Source organism: Oncorhynchus nerka, linkage group LG6, assembly GCF_034236695.1.
Source record: "Oncorhynchus nerka isolate Pitt River linkage group LG6, Oner_Uvic_2.0, whole genome shotgun sequence".
Classification (NCBI taxonomy): Eukaryota; Metazoa; Chordata; class Actinopteri; order Salmoniformes; family Salmonidae; genus Oncorhynchus; species Oncorhynchus nerka.
In genome coordinates this window covers 11,193,102-11,214,645 of record NC_088401.1, presented here as the reverse complement: position 1 = coordinate 11,214,645, position 21,544 = coordinate 11,193,102, and the positions used below count along the sequence as shown (strand labels likewise).

Here is a 21,544-nt window from a genome sequence, read left to right as displayed (position 1 = left end):
GAGACTACAGGGAGCTTGTATTCCTGCTGATGAGGAGACTACAGGGAGCTTGTATTCCTGTTGATGAGGAGACTACAGAGAGCTTGTATTTATGTTGATGAGGAGACTACAGGGAGCTTGTATTCCTGCTGATGAGGAGACTACAGGGAGCTTGTATTCCTGTTGATGAGGAGACTACAGAGAGCTTGTATTTATGTTGATGAGGAGACTACAGGGAGCTTGTATTCCTGTTGATGAGGAGACTACAGAGAGCTTGTATTCCTGTTGCCGAGTAGACTACGGAGAGGTTGTATTCCTGTTGACGAAGAGACTACAGGGAGCTTGTATTCCTGTTGACGAGGAGACTACAGGGAGCTTGTATTCCTGTTGACGAGGAGACTACAGGGAGCTTGTATTCCTGTTGATGAGGAGACTACAGGGAGCTTGTATTCCTGTTGATGAGGAGACTACAGATAGCTTGCATTCCTGTTGACGAGGAGACTACAGGGAGCTTGTATTCCTGTTGTTGAGGAGACTACAGAGAGCTTGTATTCCTGTTGTTGAGGAGACTACAGGGAGCTTGTATTCCTGCTGATGAGGAGACTACAGGGAGCTTGTATTCCTGCTGACGAGGAGACTACAGGGAGCTTGTATTCCTGTTGTTGAGGAGACTACAGGGAGCTTGTATTCCTGTTGATGAGGAGACTACAGGGAGCTTGTATTCCTGTTGACGAGGAGACTACAGGGAGCTTGTATTCCTGTTGACGAGGAGACTACAGGGAGCTTGTATTCCTGTTGACGAGGAGACTACAGGGAGCTTGTATTCCTGTTGACGAGGAGACTACAGGGAGCTTGTATTCCTGTTGACGAGGAGACTACAGGGAGCTTGTATTCCTGTTGACAGGAGACTTCCACAGGGAGCTTGTATTCCTGTTGACGAGGAGACTACAGGGAGCTTGTATTCCTGTTGACGAGGAGACTACAGGGAGCTTGAAGATTCCTGTTGACGAGGAGACTACAGGGAGCTTGAAGATTCCAGGGAAATACAGTGTATTTGGAAAGTATTCAGACCCCTTCCCTTTTTCCACATTTTGAGAACAACGCGTTTCCTCTGCTCCAGAGTCCAATGGCGGCGAGCTTTACACCACTCCAGCCACAGCGGTCAACTAGCCTGCCACAGCGGTCAACTAGCTAGCCACAGCGGTCAACTAGCCAGCCAGAGTGGTCAACTAGCCTGCCACAGCGGTCAACTCGCTAGCCACAGCGGTCAACTAGCCAGCCACAGCAGTCAACTAGCTAGACACAGCAGTCAACTAGCTAGACACAGCGGTCAACTAGCTAGCCACAGCAGTCAACTAGCCAGCCACATCGGTCAACTAGCTAGCCACAGCGGTCAACTAGCCAACCACAGCGGTCAACTAGCTAGCCAGAGAAGTCAACTAGCCTGCCACAGCAGTAAACTAGCTAGCCACAGCAGTCAACTAGCCTGCCACAGCAGTCAACTAGCCAGCCACATCGGTCAACTAGCTAGCCACAGCGGTCAACTAGCTAGCCACAGCAGTCAACTAGCTAGCCACAGCGGTCAACTAGCTAGCCAGAGAGGTCAACTAGCCTGCCACAGCAGTAAACTAGCTAGCCACAGCGGTCACCTACAAAGGTGGTTTGAAATGTGGCATGAAATTTCCGATTCCATGTACTTTTAGGTTCTTCAGACAGCAGAAAAATGTAATATTCGAATCGGATATGCAATTTTTTTATTGACTGACAAAGGTGCGTACACCAAGTATTAACTCTGGGGTGTGAAGACATCCACAAAATCAAGACATCTTTGTTTTTTTTGTGTTTCATTTAATTTGGAATATGTTCTAGAACTTTCTTTCACTTTGAACATGCAGTAGTAGTAGATGGTGTAGCTCTAAATGAAAAAAAGAGAGAAATTCAAACCCTTTTTAGATTACATTTTAAGACGGCAAAATGTCAACATTGTGCACGTGGTTTGTAGACTTTCCGAGGCACTGTAGCTGGACATTTAGTGTATATATATATTCACACAAAATAGTATTACCATGATCCTCCCATTCACACGTTCAGACAACGCAGTGATGCTGAAGGCAGATATTTAAGACGTAAGGTCCATCTGCTGGACATCAGACGGGACGACTGCAGCAAGCCTCAAACGAAGGAATCCACCTGGAGCAAGTAGACGTAGGCTTCAGAGGACATCGCTCTGTGTTATCGTAAATCACCTTAACACCGAGCGATGGGTGATGCAGTGTTTTATCGTAAATCACCACAAACCCCATCGCTCGGTGTTATCGTAAATCACCACGAACCCCATCGCTCGGTGTTATCGTAAATCACCACGAACCCCATCGCTCGGTGTTATCGTAAATCACCACGAACCCCATCGCTCGGTGTTATCGTAAATCACCACGAACCCCATCGCTCGGTGTTATCGTAAATCACCACGAACCCCATCGCTCGGTGTTATCGTAAATCACCACGAACCCCATTGCTCGGTGTTATCGTAAATCACCACAAACCCCATCGCTCAGTGTTATTGTAAATCACCACAAACCCCATCGCTCGGTGTTATCGTAAATCACCACGAACCCTATCGCTCGGTGTTATCGTAAATCACCACAAACCCCATCGCTCGGTGTTATCGTAAATCACCACGAACCCTATCGCTCGGTGTTATCGTAAATCACCACGAACCCTATCGCTCGGTGTTATCGTAAATCACATCACCTCGGAGCCCATCGCTCGGTGTTATCGTAAATCACCACGGACCCCATCGCTCGGTGTTATCGTAAATCACCTCGGACCCCATCGCTTGGTGTTATCGTAAATCACGAACCCCATCGCTCGGTGTTATCGTAAATCACCTCGGACCCCATCGCTCAGTGTTATCGTAAATCACCACATCACCTCGGAGCCCATCGCTCGGTGTTATCGTAAATCACCTCGGACCCCATCGCTCGGAGTTATCGTAAATCACCACATCACCTCGGACCCCATCGCTCGGTGTTATCGTAAATCACATCACCTCACACCCCATCGCTCAGTGTTATCGTAAATCACCACATCACCTCATACCCCATCGCTCAGTGTTATCGTAAATCATCACATCACCTCGTACCCCATCGCTCAGTGTTATCGTAAAACACCACATCATCCTTGGATCCCCAAAGATGTGCAGGTGACATGATTCAATGAAATGGTTAAATAAAAAAACCTTGACAAATTCTCATAATAGTTTTTATTTTGTAGTCTTTCTCAACAACCCAAAAACACATTACAAAACAGATTCAGTAACTGAGGTGACTTAGATTAGATAGAGAGTGACTCAGACAATGATATAAATCGGGTGAGTTCTGGTGGAGTCTTGAGGTAACTTGGGAGAGACATCACTTCAGTTAAGTACTGGCTTCCTTAAAACTGTGTCTCAAATAAGAATTGAATGTGTCTTGTCTTCCAGTAGTGCTTAGAACATTATAATACATTTAATAAAGTCTCAAACCTGTTGAAAATGTCTCAGGTTAGCATTGATTTTAAAAGTTTGTGGCTCTTGGTGTGGTTAAGCCCAAACCAATGACATAAAGGAATCAGTAGACATGTTCAGGTATAATACATACATGCATCTGTACATGCACCGTTTTCAGTAGTTTAAACCTCTGAAAATAGAATTATACACAATCACTCATTGTCTGCAGGACTGAGTCCAAGTAGTTGTCAATAGATGACTTTCCTTTGCGACCAGTAATCGATCACATGTCACGACAGGTCATTCTGCTGTCATGATGTTGGGGATCTTAGGACAAATGGTCCAAGAGGAAAGGAAATGATCTGTTTAAGAACGTTGGAACTCTGTGTCCACAACATCTCCCAATGGGCAAAGAGTGTGGAGAATGATTTAGTGTTGGAATGGACACAGAGGCACAAAACTCAACACTAACAAAAAAATATAATTTTCCCAAACTACAAAAAAAAATTAATAATAATGGCCCAACAGACAAAATGTTGACACAGCTTCATCTAGGGAAATAATACTCTGCCAGCAACGTTACTAAAAACAAGTCAAATAAAAACCCGCACGGCTTTGAGTAGTAATCCTAACGCTGGAATCGTTAATGGTGAAACAGCCATATCAGTTTGTGATGTTACCACTGCAAAACAACCAACACTGTTGTTCCCCCTCTGACACAAGAGGTGGGGCAGCCAGTGGCACCGTTCCCCCCTCCCTACTGAGGATTCCATCTTTAAGTTTGTATGAAACTATTCCCCCCCCCCCCCTTTTCTTATTTAAGGTTTCAAATTAAGACACGATATCAGTGCTAAAACAATTGCAGTTCTTATTCTTAGTTCCTTTAGATTCAATCTTTTTGGTGATTTTGCATGTCTCAGGTAGATTGAGCGAGCGTTATTTAGCACACACACACACACACGCATTTACCTCGATATGGATCCCAAAAATAAAAACTCATCCAAACTCTCTTTTAACGACTTAAAATAGTTAACTACACATTTCTAAAGACAGTCCACAAAACACAAGTTTGCATGGAGGAGACTTCCAGTAGCCATCTGACGGAAGATATGCAGCAGAGTGAGCGAAGGATTCTGGGATAGCGTTAATCCAAACAGCAACAGTCAGGAGTGGGAAGATTCTCTTCATCCCGTTCTGAACAGACCTGTTGATGGATGGTTAGGATTCAGATTCGCATCACGCCTATACAAAAGGAAGGAAGAACAGCTGAAGGGGGTCATCATCATCATCAGCTGTAGCACACTGGACGGGAGTGTCGATGCATATCTACCATCTTCTGACCTGAAGAGAAGCAGAGGAAAAGTTGATTAATACACAGTAATACCGATTGTTTATTTTCCTGCACATAAAATGTCCATCTATTGACCACTGCCTTTAAAATGGTAACAAGTAGACCACCCTTCCTGTGACAAGTAGGCCACCCTTCCTGTAACAACCCTTTAAAATGGTAACAAGTAGACCACCCTTCCTGTGACAACCCTTTAAAATGGTAACAAGTAGACCACCCTTCCTGTGACAAGTAGGCCACCCTTCCTGTGACAAGGTGACAAGTAGACCACCCTTCCTGTGACAACCCTTTAAAATGGTAACAAGTAGACCACCCTTCCTGTAACAAATAGACCACCCTTCCTGTGACAACCCTTTAAAATGGTAACAAGTAGACCACCCTTCCTGAGACAACCCTTTAAAATGGTAACAAGTAGACCACCCTTCCTGTGACAAGTAGACCACCCTTCCTGTGACAACCCTTTAAAGAGGTAACAAGTAGACCACCCTTCCTGTGACAACCCTTTAAAATGGTAACAAGTAGACCACCCTTCCTGTGACGAGTAGACCACCCTTCCTGTGACAAGTAGGCCACCCTTCCTGTGACAAGTAGACCACCCTTCCTGTGACAAGTAGACCACCCTTCCTGTGACAAGTTGGCCACCCTTCCTGTGACAAGTAGGCCACCCTTCCTGTGACAACCCTTTAAAATGGTAACAAGTAGACCACCCTTCCTGTGACGACCCTTTAAAATGGTAGTAGGCCACCCTTCCTGTGACAAGTAGGCCACCCTTCCTGTGACAAGTAGGCCACCCTTCCTGTGACAAGTAGACCACCCTTCCTGTGACAAGTAGACCACCCTTCCTGTGACAAGTAGGCCACCCTTCCTGAGACAACCCTTTAAAATGGTAACAAGTAGGCCACCCTTCCTGTGACAACCATTTAAAATGGTAACAAGTAGGCCACCCTTCCTGTGACAAGTAGACCACCCTTCCTGTGACAACCCTTTAAAATGGTAACAAGTAGACCACCCTTCCTGTAACAAATAGACCACCCTTCCTGTGACAACCCTTTAAAATGGTAACAAGTAGACCACCCTTCCTGTGACAACCCTTTAAAATGGTAACAAGTAGGCCACCCTTCCTGTGACAACCCTTTAAAATGGTAACAAGTAGACCACCCTTCCTGTGACAAGTAGACCACCCTTCCTGTGACAACCCTTTAAAATGGTAACAAGTAGACCACCCTTCCTGTGACAAGTAGACCACCCTTCCTGAGACAACCCTTTAAAGTGGTAACAAGTAGACCACCCTTCCTGTGACAACCCTTTAAAATGGTAACAAGTAGGCCACCCTTCCTGTGACAAGTAGACCACCCTTCCTGTGACAACCCTTTAAAATGGTAACAAGTAGACCACCCTTCCTGTGACGAGTAGACCACCCTTCCTGTGACAAGTAGGCCACCCTTCCTGTGACAAGTAGGCCACCCTTCCTGTGACGAGTAGGCCACCCTTCCTGTGACGAGTAGGCCACCCTTCCTGTGACAAGTAGGCCACCCATCCTGTGACAACCCTTTAAAATGGTAACAAGTAGACCACCCTTCCTGTGACAAGTAGACCACCCTTCCTGTGACAACCCTTTAAAATGGTAACAAGTAGACCACCCTTCCTGTGACAACCCTTTAAAATGGTAACAAGTAGACCACCCTTCCTGTGACAACCCTTTAAAATGGTAACAAGTAGACCACCCTTCCTGTGACAACCCTTTAAAATGGTAACAAGTAGACCACCCTTCCTGTGACAACCCTTTAAAATGGTAACAAGTAGACCACCCTTCCTGTGACAAGTAGACCACCCTTCCTGAGACAACCCTTTAAAGTGGTAACAAGTAGACCACCCTTCCTGTGACAACCCTTTAAAATGGTAACAAGTAGGCCACCCTTCCTGTGACAAGTAGACCACCCTTCCTGTGACAACCCTTTAAAATGGTAACAAGTAGACCACCCTTCCTGTGACGAGTAGACCACCCTTCCTGTGACAAGTAGGCCACCCTTCCTGTGACAAGTAGACCACCCTTCCTGTGACAAGTAGGCCACCCTTCCTGTGACAAGTAGGCCACCCTTCCTGTGACGAGTAGGCCACCCTTCCTGTGACGAGTAGGCCACCCTTCCTGTGACGAGTAGGCCACCCTTCCTGTGACGAGTAGGCCACCCTTCCTGTGACAAGTAGGCCACCCTTCCTGTGACAACCCTTTAAAATGGTAACAAGTAGACCACCCTTCCTGTGACAAGTAGACCACCCTTCCTGAGACAACCCTTTAAAATGGTAACAAGTAGACCACCCTTCCTGTGACAACCCTTTAAAATGGTAACAAGTAGTCCACCCTTCCTGTGACAAGTAGACCACCCTTCCTGAGACAACCTTTTAAAATGGTAACAAGTAGTCCACCCTTCCTGTGACAACCCTTTAAAATGGTAACAAGTAGGCCACCCTTCCTGTGACAAGTAGACCACCCTTCCTGTGACAACCCTTAAAAATGGTAACAAGTAGGCCACCCTTCCTGTGACAACCCTTTAAAATGGTAACAAGTAGACCACCCTTCCTGTGACAACCCTTTAAAATTGTAACAAGTAGACCACCCTTCCTGTGACAACCCTTTAAAATGGTAACAAGTAGACCACCCTTCCTGTGACAACCCTTTAAAATGGTAACAAGTAGACCACCCTTCCTGTGACAACCCTTTAAAATGGTAACAAGTAGACCACCCTTCCTGTGACAACCCTTTAAAATGGTAACAAGTAGACCACCCTTCCTGTGACAACCCTTTAAAATTGTAACAAGTAGACCACCCTTCCTGTGACAACCCTTTAAAATGGTAACAAGTAGACCACCCTTCCTGTGACAACCCTTTAAAATGGTAACAAGTAGACCACCCTTCCTGTGACAAGTAGACCACCCTTCCTGTGACAACCCTTTCAAATGGTAACAAGTAGACCACCCTTCCTGTGACAAGTAGACCACCCTTCCTGTGACAAGTAGACCACCCTTCCTGTGACAAGTAGACCACCCTTCCTGTGACAACCCTTTAAAATGGTAACAAGTAGACCACCCTTCCTGGGACAACCCTTTAAAATAGTAACAAGTAGACCACCCTTCCTGTGACAACCCTTTAAAATGGTAACAAGTAGACCACCCTTCCTGTGACAACCCTTTAAAATGGTAACAAGTAGACCACCCTTCCTGTGACAACCCTTTAAAATGGTAACAAGTAGACCACCCTTCCTGTGACAAGTAGACCACCCTTCCTGTGACAACCCTTTCAAATGGTAACAAGTAGACCACCCTTCCTGTGACAAGTAGACCACCCTTCCTGTGACAACCCTTTAAAATGGTAACAAGTAGACCACCCTTCCTGTGACAACCCTTTAAAATGGTAACAAGTAGGCCACCCTTCCTGTGACAACCCTTTAAAATGGTAACAAGTAGACCACCCTTCCTGTGACAACCCTTTAAAATGGTAACAAGTAGGCCACCCTTCCTGTGACAACCCTTTAAAATGGTAACAAGTAGACCACCCTTCCTGTGACAACCCTTTAAAATGGTAACAAGTAGACCACCCTTCCTGTGACAACCCTTTAAAATGGTAACAAGTAGACCACCCTTCCTGTGACAACCCTTTAAAATTGTAACAAGTAGACCACCCTTCCTGTGACAACCCTTTAAAATGGTAACAAGTAGACCACCCTTCCTGTGACAAGTAACAAGGCCACCCTTCCTGTGACAAGTAGGCCACCCTTCCTGTGACGAGTAGGCCACCCTTCCTTCCCACCCTTCCTGTGACGAGTAGGCCACCCTTCCTGTGACAACCCTTTAAAATGGTAACAAGTAGACCACCCTTCCTGTGACAAGTAGACCACCCTTCCTGAGACAACCCTTTAAAATGGTAACAAGTAGTCCACCCTTCCTGTGACAAGTAGACCACCCTTCCTGAGACAACCTTTTAAAATGGTAACAAGTAGTCCACCCTTCCTGTGACAACCCTTTAAAATGGTAACAAGTAGGCCACCCTTCCTGTGACAACCCTTTAAAATGGTAACAAGTAGGCCACCCTTCCTGTGACAAGTAGACCACCCTTCCTGTGACAAGTAGACCACCCTTCCTGTGACAACCCTTAAAAATGGTAACAAGTAGGCCACCCTTCCTGTGACAACCCTTTAAAATGGTAACAAGTAGACCACCCTTCCTGTGACAACCCTTTAAAATGGTAACAAGTAGACCACCCTTCCTGTGACAAGTAGACCACCCTTCCTGTGACAACCCTTTCAAATGGTAACAAGTAGACCACCCTTCCTGTGACAAGTAGACCACCCTTCCTGTGACAAGTAGACCACCCTTCCTGTGACAAGTAGACCACCCTTCCTGTGACAACCCTTTAAAATGGTAACAAGTAGACCACCCTTCCTGTGACAACCCTTTAAAATGGTAACAAGTAGACCACCCTTCCTGTGACAACCCTTTAAAATGGTAACAAGTAGACCACCCTTCCTGTGACAACCCTTTAAAATGGTAACAAGTAGACCACCCTTCCTGTGACAACCCTTTAAAATGGTAACAAGTAGACCACCCTTCCTGTGACAAGTAGACCACCCTTCCTGTGACAACCCTTTCAAATGGTAACAAGTAGACCACCCTTCCTGTGACAAGTAGACCACCCTTCCTGTGACAACCCTTTAAAATGGTAACAAGTAGACCACCCTTCCTGTGACAACCCTTTAAAATGGTAACAAGTAGACCACCCTTCCTGTGACGAGTAGGCCACCCTTCCTGTGACGAGTAGGCCACCCTTCCTGTGACGAGTAGGCCACCCTTCCTGTGACGAGTAGGCCACCCTTCCTGTGACAACCCTTTAAAATGGTAACAAGTAGACCACCCTTCCTGTGACAAGTAGACCACCCTTCCTGAGACAACCCTTTAAAATGGTAACAAGTAGTCCACCCTTCCTGTGACAAGTAGACCACCCTTCCTGAGACAACCTTTTAAAATGGTAACAAGTAGTCCACCCTTCCTGTGACAACCCTTTAAAATGGTAACAAGTAGGCCACCCTTCCTGTGACAACCCTTTAAAATGGTAACAAGTAGGCCACCCTTCCTGTGACAAGTAGACCACCCTTCCTGTGACAAGTAGACCACCCTTCCTGTGACAACCCTTAAAAATGGTAACAAGTAGGTGACAACCCTTTAAAATGGTAACAAGTAGACCACCCTTCCTGTGACAACCCTTTAAAATGGTAACAAGTAGACCACCCTTCCTGTGACAACCCTTTAAAATTGTAACAAGTAGACCACCCTTCCTGTGACAAGTAGACCACCCTTCCTGTGACAACCCTTTCAAATGGTAACAAGTAGACCACCCTTCCTGTGACAAGTAGACCACCCTTCCTGTGACAAGTAGACCACCCTTCCTGTGACAAGTAGACCACCCTTCCTGTGACAACCCTTTAAAATGGTAACAAGTAGACCACCCTTCCTGTGACAACCCTTTAAAATGGTAACAAGTAGACCACCCTTCCTGTGACAACCCTTTAAAATGGTAACAAGTAGACCACCCTTCCTGTGACAACCCTTTAAAATGGTAACAAGTAGACCACCCTTCCTGTGACAACCCTTTAAAATGGTAACAAGTAGACCACCCTTCCTGTGACAAGTAGACCACCCTTCCTGTGACAACCCTTTCAAATGGTAACAAGTAGACCACCCTTCCTGTGACAAGTAGACCACCCTTCCTGTGACAACCCTTTAAAATGGTAACAAGTAGACCACCCTTCCTGTGACAACCCTTTAAAATGGTAACAAGTAGGCCACCCTTCCTGTGACAACCCTTTAAAATGGTAACAAGTAGACCACCCTTCCTGTGACAACCCTTTAAAATGGTAACAAGTAGACCACCCTTCCTGTGACAACCCTTTAAAATGGTAACAAGTAGACCACCCTTCCTGTGACAAGTAGACCACCCTTCCTGTGACAACCCTTTCAAATGGTAACAAGTAGACCACCCTTCCTGTGACAAGTAGACCACCCTTCCTGTATTTTCCTGGCTGAAAAGTAAAAAAAAAAAAAAAAAGTGATTTTATAACTATAAAATGATCATTTTTCTATGCTCTTGTATTTCCATGTGTTCGGTGTCAGTGGTCAGTGTTTGTCCCAGGCAGATTGACCAGAGAGAGCATGAAATGGGTGGCACGGAGGACGTATTCACTACTCACAGTGCCATCACTTCACCACTGGGGAGGCACATAGCTGTAGGTGGGCGTGCCTGGGTGTCGGTATGTGGGCATCGCGACTTGGTGGGGGGCGAGGGGATTCGGGGAGTGCGTCAACAATGTTCCTGGAGAAGGGAGGGAGGTGGGAAAGGTCAGGAATTTAGACAAAAGCAAAACCATTTCTTCATCCTCGTCAAAGATTTGTACGCTGTATAGAGACAGGATAGTATAATGGAACTCACCAGCTGACATGGCCATAGTGGTCCCTGCTACCATCCCCATGGCAACACCATTGTGGGGGCGAGGCGGGTGGTGCATGGGCGGGGCATACATGGCTGCTGGCATCCCATTGGGCTGGACCACTGTAGTGTGATGTATGACATGGGGCGGGGCTGCGTACAGCGGCTGTGTGTAGTAAGTGCCTTGATGCTTAGAGAGAGAGAGAGAGAGATCTCACGTCAGTACCTCAGAGAGAGAGAGAGAGATCTCACGTCAGTACCTCAGAGAGAGATCTCACGTCAGTACATCAGAGAGAGATCTCACGTCAGTACATCAGAGAGAGAGAGAGAGATCTCACGTCAGTACCTCAGAGAGAGAGAGATCTCACGTCAGTACCTCAGAGAGAGAGAGAGAGAGATCTCACGTCAGTACCTCAGAGAGAGAGAGAGAGAGAGAGATCTCACGTCAGTACCTCAGAGAGAGAGAGAGAGATCTCACGTCAGTACCTCAGAGAGAGAGAGATCCCACGTCAGTACCTCAGAGAGAGAGAGATCTCACGTCAGTACATCAGAGAGAGAGAGAGAGATCTCACGTCAGTACCTCAGAGAGAGAGAGAGAGAGAGATCTCACGCCAGCGCCACATTGAGCCAACTACAGCAGCAATATGCAGCAAGCTAATGTGTATGGACCCGATTCAGACCTAGGTAATGTCTGGCTTTCTTAAGCACTTCTCAGTATTTGGTATTCAGACAACTTATTCCGTAGCGTAATGCGCTCAGCAGGAGTGGCTACCTTGCTCGCTCTGAATACATTTACTTTTTTAAATATTCTCTGATCTTGTAGATTATTTAGGGTTTTAGGAAAGTATTTATGAAACCCTTTGGGCTGGGGGCAGGGCCCTTCCGGCGTCTCGGGCGGGTGGGAGTCGAGGGCACCCACTAATGGGAGCGGCCATTCGTATTGTATTGTCTTAATAAAAATGATTATTTAAAGAAATACGGTATATATGAGAGCCTTTACACAGAGAAGAAAGAAAATTGTGGTTGGATTCATTCGGAAAATTACCACATTCAGTTGTTCAGTTACACACGGTAATGTTGGAAGATTAGTGTACATAGAATTATGATAGGGAGAATAGTGTACAATAGTAGGTTATTTTTATTTTACCTTTATTTAACTAGGCAAGTCAGTTAAGAACAAAATCTTATTTTCAACGACGGCCTAGGAACAGTGGGTTAACTGCCTGTTCAGGGACAGAACGACAGATTGTCAGCTCGGGGGTTTAAACTTGCAACCATCCGGTTACTAGTCCAACGCTCTAACCACTAGGCTACCCTACCCTCTATTGCCTGCACTAACCATGGAACTGTGTGATGTCACAGCCAAGTACTGCGCTAGGTTCAAACTGTTATTGCTTGGCATAGGAGAAATGCTCACTAACAGGGATGCTAACAGATTCATGCACAGTATGAGAAATATCTGGGATCTTTCAATTCGGCTCATGAAACCAACACTTTAACATGTTGCGTTTATATTTTTGTTCAGTACGGTTCTGCAAATAAGCAAAAATATCATAATAAATAGGTTGTTGTTGTAGTACTACTTCCGATGGTAAAGGTTGATTGGATATGTTGCAGCAGTCTGTAGATGAACTAACGGACTGACTGACCTGAGCGTAGGGGTTCTGTTGGGGGTAGGTGCTTCTCACAGGGTATACTGCTCCAGGGTAAGGGTTGGGAGACGAGGAGTAAGGTGGGACTGCCCCCGTGGTGGGCGAGCAGGACATTTTGAAAGGAGTGCCCGGAGCGTAACCTATAAGAGACATTTCAGATATCATCTGGGGAATTACACATTTTAACAGGAACAAAAACAAACAATTAACACTTCAGGCCTCTTGTCCCAAGGGCTTGTAAAAGGGACTGACTATTGTCCGACTCCTTTCTGAATCTGTACAACACAAAAGAGGGAAGTTTCAGTCAACGGCAAAATATGTGTAGCTGGAAAACAAAACGAGAGGCAGAAACGTTTGGCTGAATTCAATCATCTCTCCTGAGAGCCGTCTGGTTCTCCATGTTTAGCTGAAGGTGATGAAACCATGGTGTACAGAGTCACAACACAGCGTCTGGTTCTCCATGTTTAGCTGAAGGTGATGAAACCATGGTGTACAGAGTCACAACACAGCGTCTGGTTCTCCATGTTTAGCTGAAGGTGATGAAACCATGGTGTACAGAGTCACAACACAGCGTCTGGTTCTCCATGTTTAGCTAAAGGTGATGAAACCATGGTGTACAGAGTCACAACACAGCGTCTGGTTCTCCATGTTTAGCTAAAGGTGATGAAACCATGGTGTACAGAGTCACAACACAGCGTCTGGTTCTCCATGTTTAGCTAAAGGTGATGAAACCATGGTGTACAGAGTCACAACACAGCGTCTGGTTCTCCATGTTTAACTAAAGGTGATGAAACCATGGTGTACAGAGTCACAACACAGCGGCTGCTACACTACGTACAAAGACTGCGATTCAGTTAGACTGATTCAATTCAGGTCAGGATTTAGCCTTCAGTAATGTATTGGGTTGCAACGATCCCATGATCGGCTGCACGTTCCTACCCCCTGCCCAAACTGATGCGGTTCAGCTGGGGTGTACTCACTAGGAACCAAACAGAACCAAATGGAACGGAGAGGGACCTACCTGATTTTGTCCAATGGAACGGAGAGGGACCTACCTGATTTTGTCCAATGGAACGGAGAGGGACCTACCTGATTTTGTCCAATGGAACGGAGAGGGACCTACCTGATTTTGTCCAATGGAACGGAGAGGGACCTACCTGATTTTGTCCAATGGAAACTCAATTGCAACGGTTTGGACTAATGATTAGACCCCCTGGGGGTGTATTCATTATGGAAGCAAACAGAGCAGAACATGAGTTTCTATTGGATAAATTCAAGTAGATCCCTGTTTCCTTCCATTTGCCTCTGTTCAATAAATATTTTGCAACGGAACCTGCGTAATAAATACACCCCTGGTGAAGTTGGGGGATCAATTCCCACAAGAAATCACATACTACAAATGGATGCACTGACTGTACAAGGATCGGCTTAGACGCAGCTCTGGGGGGGGACTGTTACCTTACCTGTGGGGAAGGCTGGGTGGTTGGCTCCAGGGTGGTACATGTTGGGGGCATAGGCAGGGGAGGCTGCATAGCCCACAGGAAATCCAGCTGGGAGGTCACATGTCAAACAGGTGAAATTCAGAAGCATCAGACAGACATTTAGAGAAGACGCAACACTTATAGAGAGAAAAAATATATAAAACTTATACAACACTTATAGAGAGATTTTTTAAAATAAAACTGTGTGTAAACACTACAGGCTCACAAACTGGTTAAGGGGCTCTCTGCCTACCTGGGTATCCTACTAAATGTCCCTTTTGATTGGCATAGGGGACCCCTGTTGGTGCAGGGCAGTACACTGGGTTCATAATGCACACTGTTCAGATACTGCAACAACCAAGACAAGAAGCAAACATTATATTGTTATGTTAATGTTAGATACAAAATCTGATACGTTCTTCATTAAAAAACAGTTTTGGAAAAAGTAGCCAATTGTCATACTTGAGTAAAAGTAAAGATACCGTAATAGAAAATGACTCAAATAAAAGTCACCCAGTAAAATACTACTTGAGTAAAAGTATTTGGTTTTAAATATACTTAAGTATCAAAAGTAAATATCATTACTAAAATATACTTAAGTATCAAATGTATAAATCTTTTTAAATGCCCTATAGCAAGAAAACCATGTGTTTAGTCAGTCCACTAGAACATAGAAAGTAGAGATAACAAAAGGGATATTTTCTTGATAAGTGTGTGGATTAGACAATGTTCCTGTCCTGTAAAGCATTCGAAATGTAACGAGCATTTCGCTACACCCGCAATAACATCTGCTAAATATGTGTGTATTTGAATAACATCTGATTTGAGTACTTTTGGGTACCAGGGAAAATGTATGGAGTAAAAAGTACATTATTGTCTTTAGGAATGTAGTGAAGTTAAAGTAAAAATAGTCAAAAATATAGATAGTAAAGTAAAGTACAGATACCCCAGAAAACTACTGAAGTAGTACTTTCAAGTAATTTTACTGAAGTACTTTACACCACTGTTAAAAACAAAAACGTGGCTATAGTAAATGCCATACTGGTTGCTGTCACACAGCATCGCATCCTCCTCCACAAGCAATACGTTATGTCATGACTCGTGATCTGAATCATTATAGCTTCACAAACAAAACTATGTAAAGGAGGTAGCTAGCTAGCAAACCAGTTAAACTAGCCGCAATAGCTAACTATAGTACATAGTGCATTGGGAAAGTATTCAGACCCCTTCACTGTTTACACATTTTGTTACGTTACAAACCTTATTCTAAAATGGACACACACACAAACAAATGCCCTCAATCTACATGTAACAGTATAATAACACACAACAGCCCATAATGGCAAAGCAAAAACCGTTTAGACATGTTTGCGAATGGATAAAAAAACAACAACTGAAATATCACATTTCAATTTCACCCCCCCTAAAAATCGCTGAGTAACAAAGTCTTCCAATTTTGAGTGTACAATGTAATGTTCAAAGCATACGACCTGTGATTTTTTTTATTAAAAGCAATTCCACGCTGGTCATAGAACTAAGCCATGTCAAAAAACGTAGAATTGCAGTAAATGACCTTAAAAACAGTAACCCCCCTGGGGGGGTTGTGCTAGGGGGCACACACATAGTAAATGTCACTCCAAGCCCTCTTCAAAAGTTGGCAGCCCTGAGCAGCTAGCTAGTATATACACAGATGAATGTTTTTCATAAATCATAATTAGCCATCATGAGGCACCCTTTTCACTTGACACATTTAGACTATGGGACCCCTGGTCAGAGTAATGGACGTGTATCAATTAACGAACAGCTACAGTAGTGAACCATAGGGCAGTCTAGGTAGAATTCAACACATTACGGTACCGAACTGTTAACACTGACATTATTCCTGTGCTTCTGTCCTGACAAATCCCTATGCAGCGTTTAATTATGGAAACTAACTCATGTGCGTTTATTAATGGGCGATGCAGTAGTTCCACAACAACAAGGGCCGCGGGGTGGCATTGCGTTGGGGCTTCAGTCGCATCTCTCTCCTTGTAGTTAATACTGGCTGTCCCATTCACCCTTCAACCACCTCTTCATTTAGTCAATCTTGGCAAATGGTTTAACAATAGATAGCAATTGTAATATTAGGAATAGTTGTCAACGTTACTTACGGTTGTAATTTCTCAGTTTCCGACTGCTGTTCTTTAGGCTCAGATGTTAACTTTTGGTTATTGTATTTGTGTTCTCACTGTCTCTGGTTGACGCTGCTGTTTTCTGCTTGGCTCTCACTGCGCACAAACATTCCTCCAGCAACCGGCGTCACTTCCGAGTACATCGAGTCTCCTTTGTGCCCATGTCACATGATGTCGTACTGCAATAAAAGGTGACTTTCACTTTGCTGTCTCTGGGCAATGATTCTGGGACAGCATATGTATAACATGGTATACGCTATTATATCATATATGTAATAGAATACAGATACTGATGCATAAGCATCATCTGTCATAAATAATAGCTATGGGGGTGTCTCAATGCATTAATGCATTAGGAATTTGTAGAATATATTATTGTGGAACTTCTGTCGTTGTTGGGTCGTGTTGGCGTTGCTCAACAATACGTTGTTGCTAAAAAAATAACTGCAATCAAATCTGAAATAAGCATTCTTACATTCATCTATTTTCTATCTGTCAATTACATTTGACAACCATTCCCATAATGGAAGTTGACCCTGTACACAGATCTAGGATCAGTAAACCATACTTCAATCTTCAGTTTGGACTCTAGGCTGGCTGGGGGGTAAAAATCAATTCTGACTGTAGATCGGCTGTAAGGGGCGCTTTATGACAGACAAAGGTCCTAACAGGAACACAAAGTAAAATGCACCTATTATCATTTTCCAGACAAAAAGTTATTCTTGAGATTATCTCTGTCTCCTGCTTTAGAATTAAACATTGTGAATCAGAATAAATATGAATTTATATTAATTTAGAAATGCATGATTTATCAATGCTGTAGAAACATTTCCGGGACCTTGACTGGATTTCGCATTTTGCTTCTCCCTTTACCAACCCGGGCTGGGTCCATGGAAATACATGCAGAACAATACCACCGCCGTGATTTAGGCTCGTATTGTTAAAAATGGTCCGTTTTAATTCATTTTAGTTAGGAATTTATGCTGTAAAACACAATTTATCGGTCGGCGTCCTCAATTAGACAAATATGTCGGGAGCGGCCGCCGGAGGGGCGCAGTCTTGCATCGGCGCAGCCGCTGCCAGTTGTAGCTCTGCCGGGAACTCATTCGTCGCAGCCGGCGGAGGTGTGGGAATAGCAGGCAGGCTACCCAGTCGGGTTCTTGAGCATGTGTTCTCTTATTTAGATTTGTATGATCTAATGCGGTGCTCGTTGGTGTGCTGGCATTGGAACAACTGTCTAGCCGACGAGAACAGCGAGGTGTGGCGGAGTCTGTGCGCTCGCTCTCTCAGCGAAGAGGCACTGCGCTCCGACATTCTCTGCAATCTGCCAACCCACAAGGGAAAGGTAGCTATGTATGCTAACGTTTGTTTACTATTTGAAAATCATGGTGAAGGCCTATAGCTGTTACGGATTTGTATTATTTCAATCCAGATTATACCACAATGAATAACTCACGCACCCACTTTCAGCACATATATTAGCTTGCCTTCAATCAGACCGCCTACTCATCAACGTTATTAGTCACGCTGTCTGTCATGCAGAGACTAGTGTCTAGCGGTCTGCACACGCCCTGTTTATTTGACGTCTGCGTTCAATAAGATAGATGAGCATGATGCAATCATTTCCTGAACGAGATGATGTAAATGAAATGATATAGCTATGATCTCTGGTTGCTGGTACATACGTTGATTCTGCCCTCATATTTTGCTCTCAATTCATTGAGATGCACCAGCCGTATTTGATAAAATGACATGGAATGATGAATGTGTTAATCGTCTTCAAAACCCTGACCCGTCGTTGTCTGCCTTCTCACCTGTCGTCTCCTCTCCCGAAGCTCAAGTCCTACCAGCACGCTCTGAGTTCCCACGACTGTTCACGTAACGTCTACGTGAAGAAGAACGGCTTCACCCTTCACCGCAACCCCATCGCCCAGAGCACCGACGGAGCCCGCGGCAAGATCGGCTTCTCCGAGGGCCGCCACGCCTGGGAGATCTGGTGGGAGGGGCCCCTAGGGACCGTGGCGGTGATCGGCATTGCCACCAAGCGTGCTGCCATGCAATGCCAGGGCTACGTGGCCCTCCTGGGTACTGACGACCAAAGCTGGGGCTGGAATCTGGTGGATAACAACCTGCTCCACAATGGGGAGGTGAACGGGAACTTCCCCCAGTGCAACAACGCTCCCAAATACCAGGTAGGTTAGCAACCTGTTTCCTGTGGGTCGTAATCATTAGTGCACAGTGTACACCATAGCAAATATTTTGCACTGAAAAAAAATGCCATCTAAACAGCGAGTTTAGTGCTTAAGTTCAGGGACGTTGTCACTATGGGGTGAGCTAACTGCAGGGTTCAGGGACGTTGTCACTATGGGGTCAGGGACGTTGTCACTATGGGGTCAGGGACGTTGTCACTATGGGGTGAGCTAGCTGCAGGGGTCAGGGACGTTGTCACTATGGGGTGAGCTAGCTGCAGGGGTCAGGGACGTTGTCACTATGGGGTGAGCTAGCTGCAGGGTTCAGGGACGTTGTCACTATGGGGTGAGCTGCAGGGTTCAGGGACGTTGTCACTATGGGGTCAGGGACGTTGTCACTATGGGGTGAGCTAGCTGCAGGGGTCAGGGACGTTGTCACTATGGGGTGAGCTAGCTGCAGGGGTCAGGGACGTTGTCACTATGGGGTGAGCTAGCTGCAGGGTTCAGGGACGTTGTCACTATGGGGTGAGCTAGCTGCAGGGTTCAGGGACGTTGTCACTATGGGGTGAGCTAGCTGCAGGGGTCAGGGGACGTTGTCACTATGGGGTGAGCTAGCTGCAGGGGTTCAGGGACGTTGTCACTATGGGGTGAGCTAGCTGCAGGGTTCAGGGACGTTGTCACTATGGGGTGAGCTAGCTGCAGGGTTCAGGGACGTTGTCACTATGGGGTGAGCTAGCTGCAGGGTTCAGGGACGTTGTCACTATGGGGTGAGCTAGCTGCAGGGGTCAGGGACGTTGTCACTATGGGGTCAGGGACGTTGTCACTATGGGGTCAGGGACGTTGTCACTATGGGGTCAGGGATGTTGTCACTATGGGGTCAGGGACGTTGTCACTATGGGGTCAGGGACGTTGTCACTATGGGGTCAGGGACGTTGTCACTATGGGGTGAGCTAGCTGCAGGGTTCAGGGACGTTGTCACTATGGGGTCAGGGACGTTGTCACTATGGGGTGAGCTAGCTGCAGGGTTCAGGGACGTTGTCACTATGGGGTCAGGGACGTTGTCACTATGGGGTCAGGGACGTTGTCACTATGGGGTCAGGGACGTTGTCACTATGGGGTGAGCTGCAGGGTTCAGGGACGTTGTCACTATGGGGTCAGGGGCGTTGTCACTATGGGGTCAGGGACGTTGTCACTATGGGGTCAGGGACGTTGTCACTATGGGGTCAGGGACGTTGTCACTATGGGGTCAGAGACGTTGTCACTATGGGGTCAGGGGCGTCACTATGGGGTGAGCTACAGACAGTTATAGACACGTCTGAATACATAAATGGGCATGTTCTTTTTAAAGCACCGAGCCGTTGTTTAATAAGGCTGATGAACCGTCTGAATGGAGTGTCTCTAGTTATTAGATTGACATGTATTTGTTTGGTGAGTTAGGCCTAGGATGCAGGATGCATGTCAAGAAGAACGCCACCTTAAATGAGAAGTTCTCATAACAGTAAAGCATGTATTTAATTGTAGCTTTTGAAAGTGAAGCCGTTCTCTGTGTTGTAGCTGTTACTTACTGTTATATTACTTTCTAGTGTAATGGTGTGCGTCCACAGATCGGGGAGAGGATACGAGTAATCCTGGATATGGATAACAAAACCCTGGCCTTCGAGAGAGGCTTTGAGTTCCTGGGAGTGGCCTTCCGAGGGCTTCCGAAAGCCTGCCTCTTCCCGGCCGTCTCAGCTGTCTATGGCAACACCGAGGTGACCATGGTCTACCTGGGCAAGCCTCTGGATGGGTAGCACTGCCACAAGAGCAGCCGGTGCCATGCCAGGTGTGCCAAGGATAATGACAGTTGGTTGGCACCGAGAAGACTCTCAACTAACATTCCACAACCACTGGGGTGGAACCTAAAATCAAAATGGATGCTAGTGAGCATTGATGGACAAGCGGGGAGTAGGTTGGGTGTGGACTGGAGGTTGTTTCAAAAGGGTTTTCTGTCTCAACATGGATGTTATATCCACTAGCTGCTGGACCATTTTATTTACAGTATGGGAGGACTTGACCTTTTTATTATTTTTTTTAATGTTATTTTATGAAGTAACAACACTGCTGAATCCCGTAACATGCGGTTGGTTGTATGTCTGTTCCTATGAGGCCAAACCAAAATATGAACTGTGGCAAATATGTAAATAAAACCTCATCGTATGATAGAGGAACAAGTCATCATGGTGAGAATATTGTAGATGTGGAAATGTGAAGCTGTAACATTTCTAGAGCACAACTGTAACTGCCGTGAGGGGGAACGTGGAGTGATTGACCTTTGACCCTTTCAGAGGGCCAACTGACCATTAAAGCCAGGAAAGACGGCTTCAGTAGAAAAGCTAGCTGGTCATGCGCATGCGTTGCAGTATAACTGAAACGTCTCCTCTCTTCAGATGCGTTGTATAGGAAGAGCAGAAGTCCGGGGACTACATTACCCTTTGTGCATCCATTTTAATTGTGGTATTAGTCCTAGTATTTCATGATATTTATTTATAGGTTTTAATCCGTGGTACTATTGAAGAGGTCATGGAAGCTTCGAATAAAGGCGATCTGGTGCCAGTCTGATTGTTTCATGATGCTTCCACAAGAGGGCAACCATTGCTTTGTATATGTTACGTAAAATAAGAACCACCTACTGAAACATTTTAATAGGCCTGTATTTTTATTTGACTTCCTTAATCAAAAGGCACTCGCACATCTGAGCTATCTTTGTTGCAGGTGCCTGGTAA

General features: G+C 45.5%; 2 protein-coding genes across 3 annotated transcripts; one reads left to right on the top strand and one right to left on the bottom strand.

Annotated features, from left to right (window-relative positions):
• Window positions 1-3,226: 3,226 nt before the first annotated feature.
• fam168b (family with sequence similarity 168 member B) lies at window positions 3,227-16,731 on the bottom strand. The gene is made up of 7 exons (XM_029645130.2): window positions 16,573-16,731; window positions 14,676-14,770; window positions 14,405-14,491; window positions 12,939-13,081; window positions 11,293-11,479; window positions 11,054-11,175; window positions 3,227-4,807 (listed from the first exon to the last, which is right to left on the bottom strand). Exons 2-6 carry the CDS (start codon window positions 14,749-14,751, stop codon window positions 11,066-11,068), a joined length of 603 nt encoding a protein of 200 aa, XP_029500990.1. The 5' UTR covers window positions 14,752-14,770; window positions 16,573-16,731; the 3' UTR covers window positions 3,227-4,807; window positions 11,054-11,065.
• Window positions 16,732-17,371: 640 nt separating this feature from the next.
• Window positions 17,372-21,377, top strand: LOC115116638 (F-box/SPRY domain-containing protein 1-like). Of its 2 annotated transcripts, none has more exons than XM_029645129.2 (3): window positions 17,372-17,938; window positions 18,429-18,785; window positions 20,387-21,377. In XM_029645129.2, the coding sequence occupies exons 1-3, from the start codon at window positions 17,621-17,623 to the stop codon at window positions 20,570-20,572; spliced, it is 861 nt and encodes a 286-aa protein (XP_029500989.1). In that variant the 5' UTR covers window positions 17,372-17,620; the 3' UTR covers window positions 20,573-21,377. The 2 variants fall into 2 exon arrangements, with proteins under 2 accessions (XP_029500989.1, XP_029500988.1); XM_029645128.2 differs by having other exon boundaries at window positions 17,378-17,938; window positions 20,366-21,377.
• Window positions 21,378-21,544: the final 167 nt, after the last annotated feature.